This window comes from Talpa europaea (genome assembly GCF_964194135.1).
Source record: "Talpa europaea genome assembly, chromosome: 12".
Lineage (NCBI taxonomy): Eukaryota > Metazoa > Chordata > Mammalia > Eulipotyphla > Talpidae > Talpa > Talpa europaea.
In genome coordinates, this window is record NC_140079.1 from 83,858,191 (window position 1) to 83,883,877 (window position 25,687).

Consider the following 25,687-nt stretch of genomic DNA (forward strand, 5'->3'; position numbering starts at 1 on the left):
GTTAGCTGTAAATAGCAAAATAAGTTCTTAAGTTTCTTTCAAGTTTTCTTGGCACTGGCTAAAGACTGAAGCTGGTGTACAGGTGTGCAGGCATGACTGCCCCACATCTCCCCTACCCCCACCAAAGCACAATAAAATGACAGTACAGGGATTTTCTTTAAAAAGTACGAATGTCCAAGGATAAAGGGAAGATGAGAACAACAGATGGCTGCCAGAAAACTGAGTCCTAAGTGGGAGCAGAAAAACATGGACCAGCCCGATTCAGAGCCCAGACTCCCCATGTGCCCCCGAGGTGGGAGTGAGGCAGACACCAGGGCCAAGTCAGAAAAGGCAGTTTACTAGAAAGCTGGCCCTTCATTTGCTTGGAGGTGGAGGGGTGTGGGACCCCAGCAGACTGAGGGGCTGCTCCTCAACCCCTCCTACCACGTGCCTGGAACCTACAAGGAGATTCTGCGGGGGAAACTCAGGGCCCTCAGCTTACAGCCATACCACCTTAGAGTTTCTGAAAACCTGCTAAGGACCGTTTATAAAATAGCAAAGTTTAACTGCTACACATTTCACTTATACACACATTCCTGCACATACCCAGTGGCAGAAGTAAGAGATCTCATACCCACGGAGCAGCCCTGCCTGGCGAGACCCACCTGTATGCTCGGTTTCTAATCTCCTTTCCCAGGTTCTCACCTTTTAAGCTCGAGCCAGAGATCGCCAGGCAAACAGGTTACTTAAAGCAGCAGATACAGGAGAAACTTGAACCTGTCCCAGCAAAGAACTGAGAAGTGCCACAGTCACCAGGTTGACATATGGGGCTAGAAACGTGAGTGAGAGTAAAAGCAAACACCTGGAGATTAAGAGCATGGAAGATACACCCCAAAGCAGCCACAATCACCTGGATGACAGAACACAGATGAAAGAAGCGCACCAAGCACAGAGCACGGGACATGGAAGAGGGAATCCCATGAAGGGAAGTTATTTCCAAAGAGGTGACTCAAACACAGCCTTCCCATACACACACCTCAGAAAGCTGTTGGACAATCTGGTCATTTAGATGAGGAAGAAAAACAGCGTCAGGTTATAGGAAATTAAAATCAATGAGAGCTGGCAGTCAGATGATTCTGAGTCTCAAAAAATGCAAACTGATATAACAATACATTCAAAAAAAAACCGAACAGCAGATGGAAAATAAGTGCACAGACAACTAAGCAACTAAAGCAATACCCCAAAAGAAACCAGAAGTACACAGCAAGTTTGTTAGCAAATGGCTCAGAGGCATATTTACAGTATTAATAATACAGATACTGGGCCTCCCTGGTGGCGTAGCGGTTGAGCGCTGGGTTGCAAAGCTGCCCGCAGCCTCTAGGGCACCGGTTTGATCCCCGGCTGCTCCCCGGCCACCAGAGGAGGGTCCCACATGGCATGCAGACCTCTCCTGCCGCCCGCTGCTCCCCTCAGCAGTGTACTTCGGTCCTTCTGCCTGCTCTGCTCCCTGCTCTGGCTCTGGTGAATTCTCTCACCCTCCCGCGCTTCTGACTGTACCCAGTGCATGTATAAACAAAACAAATAAATAAAAACATGCCTCTACAAAAAAAAAAAAAAAATACAGATACTACACTGTACTAGTTTACTAGTGAGCAAGCAACCAAAATTATATTGAGCAGACGGGAAAGGTAGGTTGAGTTGGGGTGAGCTGCACTGTTAGGAAAAAGCCCTCATCTTCCATGATGGGTATTATCAGTACTCACGACTGAAAATGAAAGTGCTAACTGGCAAGAGAGGTGTGTTATTTAACCTGACCTCTTGGGAGGTGGGGGAGAGGGACTGAACCAATCACTGGCTAACGAGCTAATCAGTCATACTTAGGTAATGGTGCGTCCATGTCTGAAAGGACAGGGTTCACAGGGCTCTGGCTGGTGGACATATGGAGGTGCTGCCAGTGGCACGCTCGGCCAGTGGCACACTCAGAGCACCGCACCCTTCCCACACACTTCGCCCTGTGAATCTCTGCCTCTTTCCTGCATTAGATCCTTTTATAATTGATAATCTAGTGAGAATTAAAAAAGCGTATCATTTAAACATTAAATACCAAGAATTAGTTAAAGAATTCAAGTAATAACTTCTAGGGCAGCTATGAAGGTGAAAGACTTCTAACAAACTTTGAGAATGATTGTTCTTTAAGCTGTTTATCTTTGGTTAAAAAAGAGGACTATTTAAAAATCAATTCAAACATGAACTTTTCGTAGTACTCATTTCAGGCTCCAGAAAGGATCTTAAAGTCTTAACCCTAACAAGCTGACTCTGGCCTCAACATCTGCATTTTCAGTCCAGTGTAGCCCCACCCAATTTGCAAACAGCCCATGAATTCATCCACGCCATCAGCAGGTTCCACACTGAACATCACCTCCCCTTCCTACACCACCACCCTCCAGTTTGCTGATTCACCAGTCCACTACCCTGGAGGGGCTGCTCCAACATAAAAACATGCACTGAAAATTAATGTCTCCCCAAAAACCCAGGACTTTAAAGCAAGGCAAATGAACACATACACCAGGGCCGTTGATCTCAAGAATTCAATTATTACAGTCATGTGATTCAAGAATTTATTAAGTCATACATGCAAAACAAACTGCTAATTGCATTAGCAAAAGATCAATGTAAAAACACTCCACATTCCATTAAAAAAATTTTGTTCTAATGGTTGAATGGTCCAACCCTTGTATTCTTGCCAGTGGCTAAGCTGTACAGAACTGTGTTAGCATGAGCACGGGCTTCACATAACCTCAGACCCGAAGGAGTAGTGTTAGAGCAGTGACGGGAAGCCTGCGTGGTGGGTGAGGCAGGAGGCAGTATTAGTCAAGGTACAGTGTTGGTGATCTGGCAAGACAGTGATGGTAGAAGGTTCATAGTTTAATATCTAAAATACTTTAAAAACTGTTGCAACACATGATTTTTACACCTAGTTACTAGAAAACTAAGGAAAGCGCTTATTAGCTTTGAGTAAAGTATCATGAAAACAGGAATGCACTTTTACTAATCTACAAAATAAAGTCTAATGCATTATCAGAAAGATTTTATTATACAGGAGGCATATTGCTCATTAAGAAGGGTTCTATAAGAAAAGCACTTACTAATTTAGGAACCATAGAGATGACCAGTTTAAAGATGAATTAAAAACTCCCATTTTAGGGAGGGATGACAGGTTTAAGAAAAGTATAAGAAAACACTGATAATACCACCTTTCCTTATCAACTACCTGCATTTGACAGAAATTAAGCTTTAAAATTTTCACTGATGAACTTACTCAATTCAATCACTACATGTACAACACAGTGTAAATTAACCTCCACTCTGTATTTTGTCAAAATACTGTCATCCTTTGATCAATCACATCAAGTGTTCCGCACACTCCACCCAGCACACCCTGGCGAGAGCAGAATACTTCGAGGGAACACGTGATTAAGAGTTCTGTTCCAAAGCTCAGCAAAAGCTAATACACTAACAATTTTTCTTATTTTCACTAGGAAAGCAAAAAGACTCAAAGAGTTGAGTTGTTACACTCGTCCCATGACATACAGTACAATGTTAGGTCATGAACATGATAAATTATCGGTGCATTAAATGGCAACATTTTATGAAGGAGGCTGTGCAGTTTTTCATATCTGAAACTACTTAAAAAGTATCTGTGTTTCCTAACATCTTCTTGAGGACAAAGGTCGGTTTAGTGCTTAGTGTTCTTAGCACAACAATGCAACAAAGTATTTTGGCAACTCTTAATATGAGCAAGAACAAGGGTTTTTGAAAAATAAGGCTTTAAGAAAGCTTGTTTTAGGGCTAAATTTTAATAGAATGTGAAAGTTTGAAGTCTACACAAAACCTTAAAATTAATGGTTGGTTCAAAATGGTTTTATGGAGAAACTAATCTGTAACAAAAACTTGGCATTGAGTGCAAAGGCTCCACTGTTTTTTGAGCAAAGCATACAAAGGGCAGGAGAGGCTCAGACATTTACAACAGCAGGCATTTTCTCTTCCTCTTCTTGACAGGAGGTGGGCAGAGAACCGCTCGAATAGCTTCATCAAACACTGTCTTGAGGCCTCGCTGTGTAAGAGCTGAGCACTCCAGGTATTTCACAGCACCTGCAGAGAAACTGTGTGTTACAAATGTGCAATGGACACTTGGGGTCCTTCAGATGACAACGGGCCAGAGATAGCTTCCCCAGGCTCTGCTGCCCACTGTGCGCCTGGTGGAGCAGAGTAAGCTCCTGACCTGCAGCCACCTCCCCAGTGCTAACCCAAGGGCCTAAATGGTTCCCCAAATGTCAGTCAGACCCTGAGTCAGGAACATACTGAACTCCTGCCTGTCATGAAAACAAAAATGTGTACAAAGCAGAAAAATGCAGGATTTCATACCGATCTCCTTAGCCATGGCTAAACCCTGTGGGTAGGTGATGGGCGTCAGCTTCTTCTCCTTCAGCTTCTCAATTGTGTCTTTATCATCCCTAAGATCAAGTTTAGTTCCCACCAGGATGATGGGAGTATTGGGACAATGGTGCCGCACCTCAGGATACCACTAGACGTGAAGGAAGGAGCATAGTTAAGACACCATGTGAGCTTCCTCTGCCTCCATCGGACACGCAGGTGCTGTGCTGTGTCCCATACAGTCCTACCCCAGCCAGCACATCCCTAGAGGCACAGCTCGCTCCCAGCCTCCAGAACCACAAGGACTATCAGTGGGTGTTTGATTAGCAAGGCAGGACCGCCCAGATTGAGACTGCCCAGGAAGAACAGAGTAAAAAGGGGAGAAGAGCAGATTCCGCCCCCCCCAAAAAAAAAACACTGTTTTTGGTAAAATGAGTCAAGGTCATCTCAGTAAATTCTTCGCATATTTAGGGGTGAAAATAAACTATCCTGACCAAGTTCTTAGCCCCTGGCATCACACCCTCCACCCTCACCACTGCTGAAGGATAGCTTGGATGTGTCATTTTCACTAAGAAGTAAGTTTGTCAAGGATTCAGAAGTAGAAAATAATGATCATTATTTTTATAAGAAGGACTCCAAAGTGTTTCACTATTTAACAAGAAACATGACACTTCTGAGACTTTAGAAATTTATATATTACAGCCAATACACTAAAAAATGATTAATGAAAATCCCTATCAATGAATATTTTTTTGTTTCTTCCTGAGAGTGACATTAGAGAGCAATGTATTTTTCCACAAAAACCTCACTTACCTTTGCACGGACATTTTCAAATGATGCAGGACTCACAAGAGAAAAGCAAATTAAGAAGACATCCTATAAAAAGGAAACACAGGGAGAGGTAAGAAAATGCTCTCACAACATTAAGCCCCTCTGCATTCTAAAAGCTGCCAGGAGTTACTGGGCCTTGGCTCACACACGGCACCAGCAGCTCTGCACACCCCCACTCTGGTCTCCTCAGATCGCTCCCAAACCAGAGCCAGCATATCAAGCGATCAGTCACTAGTCAAAATGTGGCCGGTGGAGGGAGAAATATGCCAGAAGCTCCTTGAGGCTGCGGAGGCTCCAGCCCTCTGGGAGGCCTCTTCATCATTCCTGACGCCTAGTAGGAACCTGATAGTCTGTTACGAACAGGGACAAAATCATGTGTGAAGGCCCTACTCCAGTATTTCTGTAAAATGTGCTCTTTCTCTTGAAAGCAGGTCACTTTTAAAAAATGGTTATCTACAAGTGAAGTTTTTTCTTCAGTTCCCTTCTACATGTGAGGCGCACACATGTTAATCACTGGAGTCTCATTTATTGGCCCCTTTTTTAATAGTTGCTGGAGTCCCGGGCACCACATGAGGCTCAGGGTTTGCTCACTGAGCACTATATCCTCTGCTGGAGGATGGTCGGGGCAGGTGCCACCTGCTGAGCTGAGCTGTCAGGATTCTCAAAGCTGGGTAGGACATGTGGAGAACTCGCACTGGGGGCTGCTGTCACTAAAGTAGGTTCCAAGTGAGAAGGAAGGGCAGAATAAATACGCGGAAGAATTTCTGGCAGAATGTGAAATACCAGGGTTCTCCCTCCCCTTCTGTATTATGTAAAAGGTTAAATTTATTTACCTGTATTTAAAAATGCCCAAGTTTCTAAAATGCTAGGTTTATAAAACATTTTCCTGGAAAAAGGCAATTATGCTATTTTGTAAAAATGCACACAATTCCCCAGCTAACACTTTCAATCATCCAGCTGATAATCTTGTACCTGAAAGGGAAAGAAACATCCCACACAACAGCTTTTTTATAAATGACATTTTCAAAATGCGAGCGCATGCACAAAGCTTCCCCAAGAATCACCATGGCACTGTAGCACCTGAGCTGATGTCAACACCTCCGAGCTCAGGGGGGTTAGCTCACCAGCACTGCACAGCCACACCCAGACAGGCCCACCACACCAGACACCATAGCTCAAGGAAGAAGGCCCTGCAGCCTGGTTAGTACCCCCCCAGCTTAAGCACACGATCCCAGGGAGCTTTGAGGTGGAGCCTCCATATCTTTATCTCCAACCAGCCTGCAGAGAGGCCCTGACAAAGGCCCCCCCTTTCTCTTGGGAGGAGGGATAAGCTTTAATTCAAGCTAGTAGGTAAACTGTTGGATGAAAGCATAGTTCATCAAGCAAAAGTACCTTGAGTGAATTAAATGTAAAACACTCAAGGAAGGTGAGGCTCAATAAGAAATCCTAAGGAAACTAAGTGAAATGAGAGAATAGATAAAGCTGGAAACTGAAGTCGATTGAAAGTTTTACATACGGCAATCGGCTTGTCTTTGCCCCTGGAGGTTATATCCTTACCATACGTTTCTCCAACCTAGTAACGCATGAGAACGTTGTTTGAGTTTAGTAAAAACTAAGGAGGGGAAAAAAATCAATATAACCTGCTGTTTAGTGTTCATCAGAATTTTGTCTGAACCCTCCCAAGAGATCTATCAAAAAGCAGAGGATGGTCTAACAGGTCTACAACATCAAATGCCACCAGAAGATGCCATCCATCCTGGCAAAGAAGATGGCAGAGATGGAGGTCAGGCTGGGGAGGAGACAGAGGCACCCTCTAGGCAGCTGCACAAAGCGTTCCAGCAGAACTTGAAACAGGCCCACAAAGCACACGGCCTATATGTACAGTAAGGAAACGCTAAGGAAGTGAAGCGCCCTTCCCCTAACACAGGCGTGCGCTGGTGTGCTGTGTGGCGGACATCCACGTGACAGACACATCTTTCCAAACGTCTACGTTGTTTCCAGTGGGGACTGCAGCAGACAGGATGGCACCTGTCTGTGAACCGGGCCAGGTCTGAGTGCCGTGACAGGGCACGGGGCTTGGGGGAGAAAAGTCGGCCTGCTCCTGCCCTGAACTCTGGGTCACACTATGGCTTGCATGTGGGACCTGCACCACTGAGATGAGCCACGTGCCCTCTGCAGGTTGGAGGCGGTGCCCAGGAGTGACCACACTTGCCAGTGTTCGTCACAGCACTTTCATTTCTTTGTCCCCCAAAATAAAAAGATTTGCTCTTTCAGCAACACAGACCCCTGAAACAATTCTAAGATACCAATGGACAGCGAATTATTTTCACTTCACTCAAGTGTCTCTGATTTACAAGTCAATGAAAACATTAGCGTTTCCATCACTATGCTGGTTTAATCTCTGGGCAATTTTTAAGATCTGTCCTCCCGAGGCCTTGACTTGATGCCAAATCTTTATTGTGATGCAGGGACTCACGGAGATTGGCCACAAAACACAGCTCTTAACTGCAGCTGTTCTTCCCTTTTCAATTGGTAAGAACATCTTTTTCTTGGGAGAAGAAACATGCTCACCACCCTCTGTCAACAGTACACCATCTGCCTGTTCCTTCCTCCTTCCTTTTTCTTCCCCCAGACTAAATATGGCTTTAAGAAAACCTTTCTCGAGCTTCTGCCTCTTCATAGCATCAGTTTGCTTCAACCTTCCTTTCCGAACTGACACCTCACAGATTCAAGTTGGGTGGTCTCGGGGCGGGGTCCTCTGTCTACACTCGTCCTTGTAACACTCAGAGCTCCTCCAAAAGCACCCCCTTCCTCAGTGGGCTGCTCATGCGTCCTGAAGCCTCTTTGTAGGCGCTGTCTTGGTCACAGGCCCATCTTTCCTCTGGATGGGAAGGCCCCTTCCTTAGGGCAGCAGCCATCTCTGACCACACCAGACTCCCAGGCTGCCTCCACGGACGTTATTACCTCTCTACCACAGACCACTCTCCTCGCGGTCAAAGTGCAACCAGGGCAGTCCTCACTGTACAATACACAAAAAGATGGGCCTGTTTTTAGAGGAATGAGATCAGCAGACATCTGGAAGACTGGAATCTCATCACTCCCATAAGCAGTATCATTTTCCTTTCATTTTATTCTCTTATAAATGCTTCCCACCTGGCTTTTACTTTCAGGCTCACCTCGGACCCGTGCAGAAACACAACACAGAAGAGCTGCACATGCCACCGATGTGGGGGCTGCTGAGAACACACGCTCAGGGAAAAAAGGAGCAGCCCCTGGCATCTGGGAGCGGGCCTGGTGCTCCCGCCAAACCTAACAAGCGCCAGAAAGCCGTGTGACTGAGCCACAAGGAGACCGAAGTACAGAGCAGCCCACCTCACAATCTTGTCTACACGCTGACAACTACAAGCTCACTGAGCAAACGACAGAAACACGAGACCCTTCTCCCGGTCAAGGAGAGTGCATGACCACCTCTATGTTTTCACTCTCCTTGGTCCCCGCCCACTAGGTAAGCTTTATAAAAATATACCCTGCTGGGCCTCCCCTGGTAGCGCAGCGGTTGAGCGCTGGGCTGCCTCTGCAGCACCAGTTAGTTCCCCGGCCGCCAGAGAGGGTCCCACAAAAAAAGAAAAGAAAAGAAAGCAAGAAAGAAATACCCTGGAGCAAGCCCTCTGCTCCCACGTCCTCACCAAACCACCCAACACAAGCCCAAACCTCACCCACAGCTCCTCAAGGTGCATGTCTCCCCTGAGACGGAGTAACGGCCCACTCTGAACCGCAGGTGTGTTCCTAGAGCTCTTGGGCTAGAGAACGCGGACGCTCTCACAGCCAACCAAAGTGTGAAGCCTTTGAAGAATCAAAACAAGACTAGCTACACACACATTTTTCTCTTAACCTGATGTCACGGTAGGTTAGTCCAGGCCTTGTAAACAGAGCTTCTCAAGTCCGCACAAGCAGAAACTGAAAATGCTGGCCTGACACATTGGGGCCCTGGCCACGATGACAGAGAAGCCCAGGACCTTAGCAAGTGGGGTTGCAGCATGGGGCTCCCACAGGACTCAGGCCTTGTGGCTTTGGCAAATCACACATGTTCACCCACACCACTGGATCCTGAAGCCAGTGAGCAAATGCAGGAAATGGGACACAAGGCAAGGCACGGCCTGAGCCCGCCGGTCAAAGACAGAGCCTCACTTGCAGAAAACTCAGGCAAGAGAGACTATCAAGACAACTTGTTGGAAAGTAAAGAAGCCTCAGAATTATTTAATTTAGAGAAAGATGACTATTTGTTCATCTTTTGGAAAACTGGAAACTAATGGCTTATACAGATTTTTTTTTTTTAAAGAGGCATGTATTTATTTGTTTGTTTGTTCATTTACACATGCACTGGGTACAGTCAGAAGCGCGGGAGGGTGAGAGAATTCACCAGAGCCAGAGCGGGGAGCAGAGCAGGCAGAAGGACCAAAGTACACTGCTGAGGGGAGCAGTGGGCGGCAGGAGAGGTCTGCTCGCCATGTGGGACCCTCCTCCGGTGGCCGGGGAGCAGCCGGGGATCGAACCGGCGCCGCAGAGGCCGCGGGCAGCTTCGCAACCCAGCGCTCAACCGCTGCGCCACCGGGGAGGCTCCTGGCTTATACAGATTTAACTGGGCCACACAGAGGTACCCCACAAAGAAGAATGCCAGCTGGAAATGACCACAGGAAACCTGATGTCTCTTAAGTCACCTCAGACGAATCAACCACACGGCCCCTCATGAGTGCTGAGGGCAAGCAGGGAGGAGCCACAAACAGATCTGTATACCAATACAACTGGAGACTATATTCCCTTTACTACAACGATTAGAAGTTTCCCTCTTGTCTGAAAGAAATTAAGGCGCCAATCTCTTAACTACCAGGGCCTTGCTCCCCTAGGTGAACGAGCATTGCCCTAGAATCAGCATTCCAGGCCTGCCCTCAACAGTCAGGACAGCGTCCTCATCTCCACCAGGCAGGCATGTCCTCAAATGCTAGCTGCGTGCTCCATCCTCTGTGCTCCTAAGCACCCCACTCACACCCCCTAAGTGGGTAGTATTTCTTTGGGCTACTTGAAGGTAAGAATCATGTCTTATTCCCTTCATGCAGCTCAAGCATTCGGTTGGAAAATAATCACTGCCTGACACAAATGGGGCCTGAAAAGTTGAAGACCTAGCACCAGAAGACCACCACCCAGAAGATTTCAGGTCTCACACCACGGGGCCTGATTCACTCCGTTTCTTATCTCTGTGTTCTTTGGCACACAAAGTGGGAATCTTGCCAAGTCACCTTTGACTTAGAGTGTGCAGTCTCCCTCAGAGAAAAAGGCCACACCCAAGAGCCCTTGAGTCATAGGAGGTGGTTCTCAATTCTCAGAAGTGACACTCTGCCCTTCCAAAGGGTTGGATAGTCTCCAACCCTACCAATCAATATTTGCAGATTCATTTAAAATCTGGATTTTTTAAAAATTATTCCTTTATTATGGAGTTGAAGAATCCTTTATACATAAATACACACAAATACATATACATATATACAAACATCATGTGTGTGTGTGTATATATATAGGCACACACACACTAGATAGATCTTATCAGATGTGATTTGCAAACAGTTTCTCTTATTCTGTGGCCTGTCTTTCAACTTTCTTGATGGTGTCATTTGAAGTCACAAACGTTTTTAATTTTGATGAAGTCCAGTTTTTCTTTTTTCTTTTGTTGCTCAAACCTTTGGTATGCCAAATGTAAGGATCATTTGCCAAATCCAAAGTCATGAAGGTTTGCTTCTATGTTTTCTTCTAAAAATATAGATTTAGCTCTTATATTTGTTTTTGATCCATTTGAGTTAATTTTTAGTATAGGGTGTGAGATAAAGGTCCTACTTCATCCTTTTTTGTTTTGTTTTGTTTTCATAAAATCTGGAATTATTAAGCAGCCACTGGGATAGAATAGTTCCTAAACATATTGAGGAATTCAAACCAATTGGTGATTATAGGCTGGTTTTTAATACCTAACTACAGATCCTTTTTAGCAGATACTGAAACCACCCAATTCAAACCTCCCATTTTATATTTTTGGTCTTCTTTAGTGCTGATGCCAGAATTCAGCTAAAGGGGGCCTCTCTGGTGGCACAGGAGGTTGAGTGCAGCGCTGTGAAGCAGTCTGCAGCAGCTACAGGGCTGGTTCGATCCCCGCCAGCCGTGGAGATGCCCACATGGTGCGGCAGACCTGTCTCACCCGCTGCTCCCCTCAGCAGTGTATTTCAGTCAATCTGCCTGTTCTGTTCCCTGTTCCTGTCTCTGGTGAATCCTCTCACCCTCCCATACATCTGGCCTGTACTCCGATTCTTGTATAAATAAATAAATCTGTAATTAAAAAAAAAAGGAATTCAGCTAAAGGTCAACCAGCAAAAACCATCAACTGAAACTATTATCTGACAATTCCTCCCAACAGGAAACAAATAGAAAAGACAATGGTTGTTATAAGGAAAAAGCTGTATTCAAAAGTTTAACACTATCATTACTAAACATGAAATTACTTAAGGGGAAAAAAAGCATAAAATAAAGAGTTGGGTAAACTGGAACTAAATAGTTATTTTATCTCTGTTATTTAAATTTATCACACTACCCCAAGACTCTAAAGATTAAATCAATCAAAAGGTCAAAGTCTGCCTTCTGAGGGATGTCCTCCTGACTGACTCCTGGCCATCCTATTCAGCAATTTCCATTAATGGGGCACAGCTCTGCACTGAAGTGCTCTCCAGATTCATGGAGAAACCTAAACAGAATGAGGGATCCTAACAGCAGCTAACACATGTGGTCCCAATGGTCCTGGGACTGTTTTAAGTGCTTCACATATATTAACCTCATCTAATCCTATGAGACAGCTCAAAACTAGAGATGAAGAAAACTGCCCACAGCCCCATGGCAAAGAGCAGGGTTTGAATCCAAGGCCTGCGCAGGCCTGTCTCCTATGCATACTGCCTGGATCAGCTCATCACTAAGTTGCCAACAATACACTCTTATAACAAAGAACATACACGTAACAACATAAGCAAATGACAGAAGACAATTGCTTATCTAAAGAAGTTTCTGAGCCACTCTGTCCACCTGTGTTTTACGAGAGTACCTCTTTTTTCCCTTCCCTAACAAGCCTATCCTTTTATTGTAAAATGATAAAACAAAAAAAAAGGAAAGGAAAGGAAAGGAAAAAGAAGAGTGGCATCTATTCACTACCAATGCCTTAGATTTGGTAAACAGGCCATTTAGCTATCTGCAATAGAACCATACTTCAGAGTGTTTCTGACCAGACAGAATGAAGACATTTCTACAAAACTAATACCTCAATCTATAGTGAGAAGATTTAGGTACTAAAGCCATGTATTTTACAAATTAGCACTAAATCCCAAAGATTATTTACAACTTGCTTTAAAGAAACCTTAATTGCTTAATTTGATTCTGATACAAAACTGTCACAAAGCGAACCACCTTAAAATTACCTGCTGTTAAAATTGTTTTGTACTGGGGCCTCCCTGGTGGCGCAAGGGTTAAGCTATCCAAAGCCACTGCAACACAAGTTCGATTCTTGGCCAGTCAGGGAACAACACACATGGCGCAGCAGACCTCTCCTGACTTGCCCTGCTGCTCCCCTCAGCAGTGTACTTCAGTCAGGCCTGTTCTGTTCCCCACACTGTCTCTGGTGACTCCTCTCACCCCCCACACCTCTGCCCTGTACCCCAGTTCTTGTATGCATAAATAAAGCTTAAAAAAAAAAAAAAACTGGTTTGTACCAACAGTGCTGGGTATTTCACAAAGTTGTCCTAAACTAAATGCAAGAACGTAAAGAGCACAGAACCATATTTAGTAACTAGTCATGCTCAAAAAACAAAAACCAACCAAACCCCAGCTTACATCTCTGAATTAATTTCACTTCATCTGCTCTTACTTAATAGGACCAAAAGATGGCAACATAAGTAACAGGTGACATTCAATTAATCAAACATTCAGGAATTGTATATCCGAAAGGACACATTAGAAAGCCATCACAATCCTTACTGTTTGCGGATAGGACAGGGGACGTAATCTGTCATAATCTTCTTGTCCAGCTGTATCCCATAAGCCCAGATTCACCGGTTTTCCATCTACCATAACATTGGCAGAATAGTTGTCAAAGCTGTAGAATGGAATAAAAACTGTTAATCTTTACACAAAGAAATGGAAAGACATCCCCTGCTCATGGGTTGGAAGAATGAACGTTATCAAAATGGCCATCCTACCAAAAGCAATTTACAGATTCAATGCTATTCCAATAAAAATTTCAATGACATTCTTCAAAGAAACAGAACAAATATTCAAATATTAATGAAATTCACATGGAGCCACCAAAACCCTGAAAAGCCAAAGCTCTCCTGAAAAAAAAAAAAAAAGGGAATGAAGGAATCATACTCCCAGACTTCATACTGTACTACAAAGCCATAATAATCAAAACTGCATGGTATTGGAATAAGAACAGACACACGGACCAATGGAACCAAATGGAAAATCCAGAAATAAACCCACAGATTTATAGTCAACTAATCTTTGACAAAGGAGCAAAGAATAGGCAATGGAGCAAAGAAAGTTTGTTCAATAAATGGTGCTGGGAAAACTGGGTAGCAACATGCAAAAGAATGACACTTGACTACTACCTCACACCATGCACAAAAACCAACTCAAAATGGATTAAAGATCTAGACATAAGACCTGAAACCATAAAATATATAAAAGTAAATATAAGCAAAACACCACATGACATACACCTCAGTAACATCTTTAAAGACACATCACCCAAAACAGTGATAGTGAAGGCAAAGATAAACAGCTGGGACTACATCAAATTAAAGAGCTTCTGTACGGCAAAAGAGAGAGTAACCAAAACAAAGAGACATCCCACCAACTGGGAGAAAATTTTTGCACACAGCACTAATGATAAAACTGATCACAAAAATCTACAAAGAGCTGATGAGACTCAACAAAAACAAAGTAAACAATCCAGTCAAAAAATGGGCAGAAGAGCTAAAAAGAAACTTCTCCAAAGAGGAAATGCAAATGGCCAACAGGCACATGAAAAAATGTTCAACATCACTATGTAATCAGGGAAATGCAAATCAAAACTACCATGAGATACCATCTTACACCAGTGAGAATGGTACATGTTAAAAAAAACTAGCAACAAAAAATGTTGGCAAGGATATGGTGAAAAAGGAACTCTCTCTCCTACATTGCTGGTGGGAGTGCAAACTGGTCCAACCACTATGGAAAGCTGTCTGGAGATTCCTCTACTAAAAATGGAGCTACCATATGACCTGGCAATTCCACTCCTAGGATCTACCCAAAGGACACAAAAACATTGATTCAAAAGAACACCTGTACACCAATGTTTATTGCAGCACTATTTACAATAGGTAAAACCTGGAAACAACCCAAATGCCCAAAAATAGATGACTGGATCAGGAAGATGTGGTACTTATACACAATGGAATATTACTCAGCAATCAAAAAAGACAAGCTCATGCAATTTGCAGCAACATGAATGGAGCTGGAAGGAATCATGCTCAGCGAAATAAGCCAGAAAGAAAAAGAAAAATACCAGATGGTCTCACTCATAGCAGGAATTTAGAAAACCTCAATAAGGAACCAGGAAAAAGACTAATTACAATAAAGTAAAAATCAAAACCAACAACTATAAAGCAGAGACACATGGGGGGGGGTGTCAAAACAAGGGGTGGAGGGAATTATATGGGGGCTATAACCAAGATGAAAATGCATACATTGTGCAAAAATGAAAAATAATGTAAAAAATACATAAAATTTTAAAAATAAAAAAAAATGACAAATCACAGACTGTGAGAAAATATTTGCAATAAGTATTGTGATGGTTAATTTTATGTGTCCTCCTGTTTGAGTTCAGATAAACCCAAATAATAAAACATTATTTCTGGGTGGAAAGAAGAAAAAACCTCATGCAATTTGCAGCAACATAGATGGATCATGCTCAGCGAAGTCAGAAAGAAAAAGAAAAATACCAGATGGTCTCACTCATAGCAGGAATTTGGAAAACCTCAATAAGGGATCAGGAAAAAGACTACTTATGATAAAGTAAAAATCAAAATCAACAAGCAACTATAAACCAGAGACACACACTGGGGAGGCGGGGAGGGGGAGGGAGAATTGTATGGGAACTATAACCAAGAAAGAGGAAAATGCGTACATTGTGCAAAAATGAAAAATGATGTAAAAAAGATATAAACTTAAAAAGATAATAATTAAAAAAAGAGTGAAAAAAAAATTTACTCCCCAGGAAGAAATGAAGTATAAATTTGTCTCTTTCAATCCCACTTACTGAATTCTCTCATTTTAACAAGGTGGCACACTCTTAAGTATTTCCAGAACACCCACCTAAGTGCAAGGTTATTAGTCAAGTTTTGGTCAACTGTGCCTGCAATCAAAGTCCAGTGACAGCATGAAGCAACATAACCTGATTTGAGAATCAAGTTATCAGGTAACAAAAAGAAGCATACCTGGAAACATATATTAAAATTAATTAGAAGTTGCTACACACAACTTAGTTAACTATGAGAGGAGGTAGCCCAGAAAAGCTAATGGAGAAAAACAGGGCTGACATTTAAAAAAAAAAAAAAAATCACTACATGTACCATAAGGTAGGACATTAGGCCATTAATAAGAAAAATATAGCACTGCAATTTAAACCAGGCAAAGCACCAAACAGAACACTACATCAGCCTTTAAAATAAAATTCCAGAATTCATTTTTACTCTTAGAGACTGGAACTTAGGGTCTTACCACGTTGTGACAGCAAAGTCAAGGTCTGAGGTAAGGTTCCAATAAGGTTCATAAAATTAATGAAAATAAAATCTAATGTGTGTAATTCTGCTTTCATGGAAAAAAGAACAGATTATTCAATAAATAGTATTGTGACCTGTATTACACAATAAATACTATTTGAGGTGCCTGTCTCACACTATACTAAAAGAATTCAAGATGAAGCAGATAAAAACTTTAGCCACGAGTCCTAGAAAAATAATAGGGAACTTTTTTCATCGCTGAAGTAGGAATGGTACATTTAAGACATAAAAATCAGTTAAGAGGGGAGTGACAACATCATATACAACTATTAAACTTTTTTATGGCAGAAGACACCATAACAAAGCTCAAAGACAAATAAGAGAGGTCAACTTGGATGATCTATTCCACTTACATTAAAAATATGAGCAGAGCACCTAAGCACACGTATTGTGCATGAGAAGGTGTGCCCAGGTGGGCCTCGGTGCATCCTCTCCACCAGGGCAGCAGCCATAAAAGGACAGAGCTCTCGGTGGCTACAGCGCAAGAGGAGGCCTGGCTACTTAGGGGTCTCTAGTCACCCCATCATCAGAAAAGCACTTTTCTATCTCTACCCAATCTGCTACCAATTGGGTCCAAGTAGCCCAGTGCCAATCCCCTCCTTCCATACACCACCCCCTACCCACACTCTCTGGTTTCAATTCTAAAGAAAGACCAATTAAAACATAATGGAGTTTTTCAGGTTCCAGTTCATTGCTACTTCACACATGCAGCCCAGAGAGCCAATTTATGTGAATCTTTGTATTATCCAGTTTCTGTCCTTCACAGTTAACTTTGCTAACTTACTTTTGTTTTCCTAATGTCTAAAATTCAATTAGGAAAACTGTGTGTTTCTTTAATCACCATGTGGAAACTTCAAATTAGATTGAATTAAGTATTTTTTAAAAGGCCAAATACCTTAAAGACTTTGGTACATGCTTACAAAAAAAAAAAAAAAAAAAAACCCTAATCATATCTGTTTACATAAGAATTATGAATGGCTTTAAAGCAAAATGAAGATCAAAGGAACCCAAAATATGTATGTTTCACAGAGAAGTTAATTCCCATTTAAAGACAATACTTACACAGTGGGGATATATTCTCCAGGAAAGGCATTGGTTGTATAACTTATCAGTAGGCAGGTTTTACCTACAGCTCTAAAGGGAGAGAAGAAAAATTGCTTAGTCCACATGAACATAATCCCAGTTTTCTTCATTCTGTTAAAATAATTTATAGAAAAATTATGGAATATACACCAAGTACTTCACATTAAAGAAAACAAATCCATTTCTGTAACTTTTTACTTAATACCACACATATTTTTACCCTAGATTTTCTTAGGAAGGTAGAGTGAGGGACCCACACACTGTAGGGGTATCTGGTATTAGCATTAGCAGTCAACAAATAGCTGTTAAATAAGCACAAGTTTCAAAAGAAAATTTCTAAATTAGAAGTCTCTTCTGTGAACATCTGTAGAAAGTCTTGCACCCACTCTGTTCCCGGTGAATCCTCTCACTCCCCGCACCTCTGGCCTAGACCCCAGTTCTTGTATGTATAAATAAAATAAATCTTTTTTTTAAGTCTTTCATCCAAGAATCTTCAATTCTATGCTTGAATTATTTTGATTAATATAATAATATGCAAACACAACTTTGCTCTACATCTTCCACTTGGTTACTAAGCAATATATTTTTGCTGCCTCTGAGTGGAGATCAAATCCCACACTTTTCTAAAGCCTACCCTCTGGCAATCAGTAAAGATGTTCTTAATGTGATGTTCTGATGCTTAGTCATTAAACCACACAGAACAGCTCTCACTTTATTTCATCTGGATTCATGTGGGCCTCCCCCCGCCCCCAAGCATACATATTACCGTAACCTTGTAGAGCAGCTAACACAATATTCCAGACATATTAATTAATGACCCAGGGGGCTAGAGTAAACTTTCCAACAAATGCAAAGAGGAGAAAGTATAAGAGGACTGTACAGAAATACTCCAGACAGATGGGCCTTCTGCTCTATTGGCAGGGGGTACTATGTGCCATCAGGCAAAGGTTCGTGGTGGCTGGAAGCCTTCCAACCACTGGATATTTTTTTCAAGACAATATCACCTAAAAATTAAGGTCACTGCACCACTAGCCAAAAAAGGTCTCCAGTTTGGTTTGCAGGGTAACTTCAGGGGCTCCTGAGAGTCTGCGTTCCTGGCTTCCTAAGGGCTCACAAAATGCTCTCCTTATTTGAGCCCACCTCCCTGTCCTGAGGGTTTACCAAGGACACAATGACACAAGGGAGTTCTGAGCTGTAAAATTTTGTTGTTCAGTCTCAACTACTATTAAATTAGGATTCACCAGGAATAAGTTATGTGCTTTTCTATTTTCTTTGCGCTCTTAGCTTAAGGCAAAACCCTTCACAAGGGCAGATTACAGGTCCATCCAGTCTTGCCAATACTTGTTTCACTCATGACATTATTAAGAGCTTAACAAAAGCTGGAACTCCCCACCTCAAAGAACTCAGAGTCAAACCTTACATCATCTGGAGATAGCTTCCAACTCCTAAAAGGCTTTCTAAACAAAAATGAGTGATTGGGTCATACATTTTATTAAAAGCTTAGAATGTCAAAATAAACCTTTAAGAGCAAGAGGCTAAGATTTGCAGTCATTACCCTTGGCTTGCGAGACCCATGGCCCACTCTTACCACTTACTGCCCAGAATGTTTTGTTTCAATTTCAACTTCCTTATGCCTCAGTTTTCTGAATGTAAAATGGATACAAAACTGCCAACTCCATTACAAACTGTTGTGAGTATTAATTCAATTTCAACCTATACCAACAAACTGTGTACTACCCACAAAGTGTACCAGTTATTAAAGATATTGCAATGAACAAGAGTTCAAAATTTATGCAATTAAGCTAAAAAACAAAGAGTACAGTCATTACATAAAATTATAGGCTGATAAGTGTTATTTAGTAAAGACACTCTGGAAATGTACAGCACAGGAATCTTGCACAGTCTTGAGGGCAGTTAGGTTAGTGGAAGTTGCAACATACTCTGAGATTTAAGAGTGAAGGAAGGACCAGAACTAAAGAAATCTTGCGTAACTGAAGAACCAAGAAACAAGGGGGAAGTGGTAGGGGAAATGGGAAGAGGCTGCCATTTCTCCTTGTTAAGGACTTGGGACCTGAACCTATTTGAGAAGTCACAGTTTTCAGAAGAAACCATAAGATCTACATTTTCAGAAGAAGCCTAACGGCAGTGTGCAAAGACAACTAGAAGCAGAGACTGGAGGCAGGTAAATAAGAAAGCAACTGCATGGGCTCCAGGAACCACCTGTGAAACCCCATAATGGTCTGGACCAACACGGGGTATTCAGGGTGAAAGAAGTGGGCCATTCTAATAGCTTTCTCAGTGTGAGGCAGGGTAAGCATGGCTGGGACAATGGTTGAACAGGGAGTGGGTAACTGAGGAAGAGAGAGGAGTCCAATACATGGTAAGTCAATCTCCTTTCAAAATTACAAATGGAGTTGTGTAAAAATGTTAATCCTTGTTGGCGCTTAATATCAAGGACGAGCAGCTGTAAAGATTTTCACTATACAGGTTTATACTATGTTAAAATGTTGTAACACCTCCTTTAAGATCCAGTCCTAAATTTTTTCTATATGTACAAAGAAAAAGTCATGACTATAGACACAACCATGTTTTGGGTATTTTTTTTTTTTTAAAGATTTATTTTTTTCATTTATACAAGTGCTGGGGTACAGGTCAGCTGCGCAGGAGGGTGAGAGGATTCACCGGAGACAGAATAGGGAACAGAACAGGCAGATGGACTGAAATACACTGCTGAGGGGAACAGCGGGCGAGACAGGAGAGGTCTGCTGCGCATTGTGGGATTCTCGCCGGCCAGCAGGGATCGAACCTGCGCTGCAGAAGCTGCGAACAGCTTCACAGTGCGGCGCTCAACCACCTGCACCACCAGGGAGGCCACACAACCATGTTTTAAATGCTAAAATTTCTTTTCCTGAAACAACTTCTTCAGCTGAAAAATGTAACTGCAAAGGAATTCAAGTTACTGGTATAACCTGACAGTGTCTGAAATTTTCTTACCAATCATTATTTGCTATAAATCTGTAAGAAAATTATTAAGTTATAAGATTCTAGGTTTTCGTGTAATTACATGTTCAGTTTTTGTTTTAAGTACTTAATGTTTAAGAACACAGAAAAAGAAAATAGTTATTTATTTCCCACGAGTACATTTAACACACTCCACAAATACACACTGGAGGCCAAAGTCAACATCAGCTCCAGGCAAAGTCACAGCTTCTCCCTATGTGAAGGATGGAAGCCATATTTGGTCACAGCCTTGACTGATGCTCCTGCAGAATTTCTGGAAGTTTCTTTTGCTTTAAAATTTCCAGTTTTTTGTATTTAACTGCCCTGTTCAACCTCTAATCTTTGAAAGATGACATAACTCTAAGAAAATAAACGTGTCTGCCGGAAGTCATGTTGCATACATTTTTTAAAAAGCTGTGCAGCCCCTATAAACCAGAGCCACATGGACAGGGGAGGGGGGGATAGGGAGAGAGTGAGGAGAGCAGGGATTAGGGTCAAAATAAGGGGGGTACAATTGTATGGGGAATATAACCAAAGTGAAAATGCATACATTGTGCAAAAATGAAAAATGATGTAAGAACTATATAAAATATATTTAAAAAGAAAAAAAGTTGTGCATCCCTGCCCTGTCTTGTAGAAATAACCTAGATGGGGGCCTCCCTGGAGGCACAAGGGATTAAGAAGCAGCACTGTGAAGCTGTCTGCAGCCACTGCAGCACCGAGTTTGAGCCCCGGCCAGGGAGGTGACGCACATGGCACAGCAGACCTCTCCTGCCTCGCTCGCTGCTCCCCTCAGCAGAGTATTTCAGTCAATCTGCCTGTTCTGTGCCCCACTCTGTCCTGGTGAATCCTCTCACCCCCCCACCCACCCACCCACCCACCCACACGCACTCCCACCCTAACCCTGGGATAGTTATTTGGATCAGCTAAAGACAGAATTCAAAAACAAGAATTTACGTCTAACTGCACTCCATGCCCATTCTCCTCCACAATCAAGCCCCCAATTAAATCCTCTTAAAATATTCTGATAAAGCAAACAGATAAATATGATAATACAAACAGAGCAGTGTGATTGCAGAATAAAGAGGGTATTCATTGCACTATCCTTTCAACTTCTCTGTTTTATTAAATTTTTCATATTGAGGCATTAGAAAATTATTCCTTCTGACGCCTGGAAGTAACTGCCCCTATAGCAAGATTCCTAAAAAAAAAATCTCCTTTCCAGAAAGACTACAATTATAAAACAGAGCTACCTGGTGATGCAGAGGTGGAAAAGTAGGAAATACCAAGACCACTGGATGACTAACACAAAAGACAGACCACACAAGGGCTATGGTTTCTAAGTATGGACTCCTGCTATTCCCCTACTAAATCCAACCCCAAATTCTTACCAGAGTTTTCATTCGAAAACTTTTTTAAAAAATATTATGACCAACCAAGACCAGAGCCAAATACTAAACCTAAATTTGGAAGCCAGGGTACAGAATTCAAACACTTTTACAAGAGGTCAGAAATATAGAACCCCATTCCAAAAGGCAAAAATCTCTTCAAATTTTAAGTTCATGTAGAGTTTAAATAAAGTCATGGGTCATGTCATCACTGACTATAAATGCAATTGGAGAATAATGATATACATGACTATGAAGATGACATCATGGAAGACATTCATCACACACAACTTGGAAAAGAAAAAAAGTTCCTGGACAGCAATGTCTAAGCTATACACACGAGTGAAATGAGGGAGGCGTCACGTCCTTCACTCCCACTCTCTATCAACCTTGGCCAAGACAACACTATTTTTTAAAAAGATTTTATTTATTTATGCACACAAGAGCAGGGGTGTGGGCCAGAGGTGTGGGGAGTGGGGATGAGAGAATTCACCAGAGACAGAGTGGGGAGCAGAACAGGCGGACCTACTAAAACAAACTGCTGGGCTGGGGATGGAATTCCTGTTGCAGTGGTTGGCAATAGCTTGACAGTGCTGACACCTAACCCCTTGTGCCATCAGGGAGGCCCCCAAGACAACACTATTAAATAAGGTTGTTTGCAAACATTTGAATGTTAGATACTGTCTTCCTAAGTCAAGCTGAAAGAAAATGTTGCAGCCGAGGTCCCCAAATAAAAGCGGTAAGTTCTGTGTTCATAAAGGACTCTTAACAAAATTTTAAAAACACCAAATTTTATCTCATTATATACCCAATGTCAAACTGCTTTATAGGAAATAACTCATTAGAGAAGTATAGGTTGACTGAGCCTAGTTATAACAAAGTTTTGACATAGTTTTTAACTATAATTCCAAGAATATTTCTTGAAGTTTGCAGTTTGTAGAACTTTGGTTTGCCCTCACTGCTTAAAATGTCCTTTATTGCCTAAATTCCACATTAAGTAATTTCTTTAGTCCCACATTTAACAGCTTTTAAGAATTTTTGACTAAACGAGCATTCCAACTGTATCACCAGGAATGTGTTTTATTTGGGTAAGAGCACAAAGATTTTTGGTATGGAAAATTATGTATTTAGATTTTTTGCTTCAGTAATGTTTGCTACATATCGTCTCTTATTTAAAATAACACAGCTTAAATTTGTTTGTTAAGGTGCATTTCACACCTAATGTTGCCTAGCCCTAGTTAACATCAAAGTCAAATACAGATTTGAAAACTAGAGACTAGGAAGCATTCATTGTTCATGCCAAACGCGCACCTCCCACCCCGCCACACACACACCCCCCAGACTGCCAAGCCTGGGTAGAAGTAACAGACACAATGAAAGTAAGAGCACCGGCAGCTGCTTGCACTATCTACCAAGTCAGCAGAGGGACACACCTATGAGGCACTTAGTATCCAGCATCTTGCTTAATCCTCACTGCTTCCCTAAAGGGGAAGGGGTCTCTCTCTGAGGGAGAGATGGCTCAGGCTTAAGCCAACAGCGATGGGATGGGAATAGGAAGGATCCAGGTCTATAGTAGGCATTCAACAAGTATTTGTCTAAACAAGTCAACACAGACAGTAGAGGTCCAGAAGCTGCATGTATTAAATAAACTAAATGTATCTGCTATGCTTAGGTTTTACTTTTAGAAATTTTCAAATAAGAGTATTACATGCTTAAAGTTGGATATTGAATTACCAGCAATTTGACTTTTAAAAAAAACTAGTATTTCATAGTCTAAGCATTACTGATTTGGCATTTTCCACTTTAAAAGGAAATTCAGATAATTTTTATGTTCCTAAGAGAAAATGATGTTTAGTAAGCTCATTATGCAAAGGATCAAGTCATCTGAAATAATTTCATTTCATGATTAAACCAATTAATTGAACTCCTCCCCATCAAAGTAAAGCTTTCTTTTAGTATTACTAAACAATGGAACTTACAATTTTTAATTGGATACATCGAACCATGAAGTGTTAATAATCCTCCCATTTGTGAGTTTGACACCAGCATCTTTTAAAAAAGCCAGTTGTCTACTTGTCCTATTTGCATCTGAATTCGTTACAGAAACAATTTCAAAAGTCTAATTTACAAGGGTGGAAATAAACTAAGAATTCATAAATTCACTGAGAGGCATAAAAGCTGCATCAGTCCTAAAGACCAGTTTGGAGACTATTCATCGAAAGTGATGCCAGACCTCTTCCTCTGACTTTACACTATTGGAAAATGTACCAGTTGCACTCTGAGTTTGATGAAACTGGTAGTAATTCTTGGAGCTTCCTTGTTAACGCTGAGCCACTCAAGCAATGCTGAGACACACAATTTTGCTCGGATTACACTGAGATTCTTGTTTTTATGGGAGGAAAAAAACTGCATAAGACAAGTCTTGTCTTCCTCTAGGGGCCATGGAACCACCACTGCCAGTAATGAAAAGAAATGCCCTGAGTCACAGCGCAGCTAGGCTGAGGGATCCTGTTCTGCTACATCCCATACCTAACGCGTGAAGCCAGGGCCAATTTCTTTCCTCCCTTTTTTTTTTTTTTAAATTTTAATGGCCCCACCACGTTAAGAGCACAGAACCGTCTCTCTCACACCCAGCTCCTCGAAGCCAGCTCCTAAGTTTCTCCAAAGCAATAATAGCGCGCGCACACACAAACTTTAAAAATCCTGAAAGTGGCAAACTACCAGGGAAATTAAACCCTGGCTAAGTAAGTTTCGGGTCACCGAACCAGCCCAAGGCGAGTATTTGTCCGGTATTACCATTACCGACCCGGCCGCCGGGACCCAAAAAGCGCTCCACGGGGCTCAAATGGTTTATGTAAAAACCAGGACAGGGTCCTTTTTCTGAAAAAGGCAACTCTCTACACCCCCCTCATCCACGGCGGCGGGCGGGGTGAGCGGGCCGCGGCGGCCGGAGGCCCCGGCCGCGAGCGAGGGTGGAGTTCACTTTCTCCCGCCGCCGAAGCGGCTCCCTCCCCCACCAAAAAAATAAATAAATAAACGGGGGTGGCGGGGAAGCCTGGGCCCGGCACGCGCGGCCCGGCCCCGGGAAGGGTGGCGGCCCGCGCCCCCGCGCCCGCCCCGCGGAGCCCCGGCCCCGGCCCCGCGCGAGCCCGCGGCGCCCGCACGGCCCGCGCCCGGCCCAGCCCCGGCGCCCGCCCGCGCCCGGCCGCGCACTCACCCGTCGCCCACCACCACACACTTGATGGCCTGCATCTGGGCCGCTCGCGGGGCCGCGGCGCGGGCCGGGCAGGGAGAGGAGCGGCGGGCCGAGGGGCAGGCGGGCGGGCGCGCGGCTGCGGGCGGCGACGCGCGGGGTGCCGGGGCCGCTGTCCACGCCGCCTCGCCCTCCGCCGACTAGAAGCCGAAGTCCAGCGGCGGCCACCACCCAAGCTAGGGAAAACTGCAGAGAAACAGGAAATGGCCGCTCCACTCACATCCGGCCTCCCCTCCCCCGCGCCGGCGCCGCCGCTCCCAGGCTCCGGGGCGGGGCCGCTGCCGCCCGCGCGGCTCCCGGGGGTTTTTCCCGGCTTCGGGAACGCTCGGAAGCGCTCGGCTCCGGCGCGCCGGCCGCCATCTTGGTGCGTTAAGTACAGCGGCCGAGCCCCGCCCGCCGCCCCGGGTTGTGCCTGGAGGCGCCGTCTGGGGGGTCAGGAGCCCCGCGCCCAAAAATAGCGCCGGTCCGAGACCTCCCAGAGGGTGTTGATCTGTCCTTTTTATGTGATAACCGTGATTTAAAGGATGGCAAGGGCCTCCTAGGAAACTCGGAACCTAAAATTACAAAGAGGAAAAAAACGGACACCATGCTGTTCAGAGAAAATCAGTGTTCATTCATTCAAAAACCGCACTGAGCTTTCTTCCCTTGCTCATGGTTTTGCTATTATTTTTAATGAGTTGAGCATTTGCTGTGTCCTAGGCTTTGTGTCAAGTTCTGGAGATAATATCCTGTTAAAAGACCTTTAAAGTGCTATTACTTCCTCTGAGCTATTTCTTTATATAGGTAACAAACTTTTTCTTTAAAAAAAACTG

The 25,687-nt window shown here is 43.2% G+C and overlaps 1 protein-coding gene across 3 annotated transcripts; it reads right to left on the reverse strand.

Annotated features, from left to right (window-relative positions):
• Positions 1 to 4,000: 4,000 nt before the first annotated feature.
• RAC1 (Rac family small GTPase 1) lies at positions 4,001 to 24,874 on the reverse strand (the record flags this gene model as incomplete). Of its 3 annotated transcripts, XM_084251158.1 has the most annotated exons (7): positions 4,001 to 4,131; positions 4,405 to 4,564; positions 5,227 to 5,289; positions 6,761 to 6,817; positions 13,303 to 13,420; positions 17,214 to 17,285; positions 24,840 to 24,874. In XM_084251158.1, the coding sequence occupies 7 exons, from the start codon at positions 24,872 to 24,874 to the stop codon at positions 4,001 to 4,003; spliced, it is 636 nt and encodes a 211-aa protein (XP_084107284.1). The 3 variants fall into 3 exon arrangements, with proteins under 3 accessions (XP_084107284.1, XP_084107285.1, XP_084107286.1); XM_084251159.1 differs by lacking the exon at positions 6,761 to 6,817; XM_084251160.1 differs by lacking the exon at positions 6,761 to 6,817 and having other exon boundaries at positions 4,071 to 4,131; positions 4,401 to 4,564.
• Positions 24,875 to 25,687: the final 813 nt, after the last annotated feature.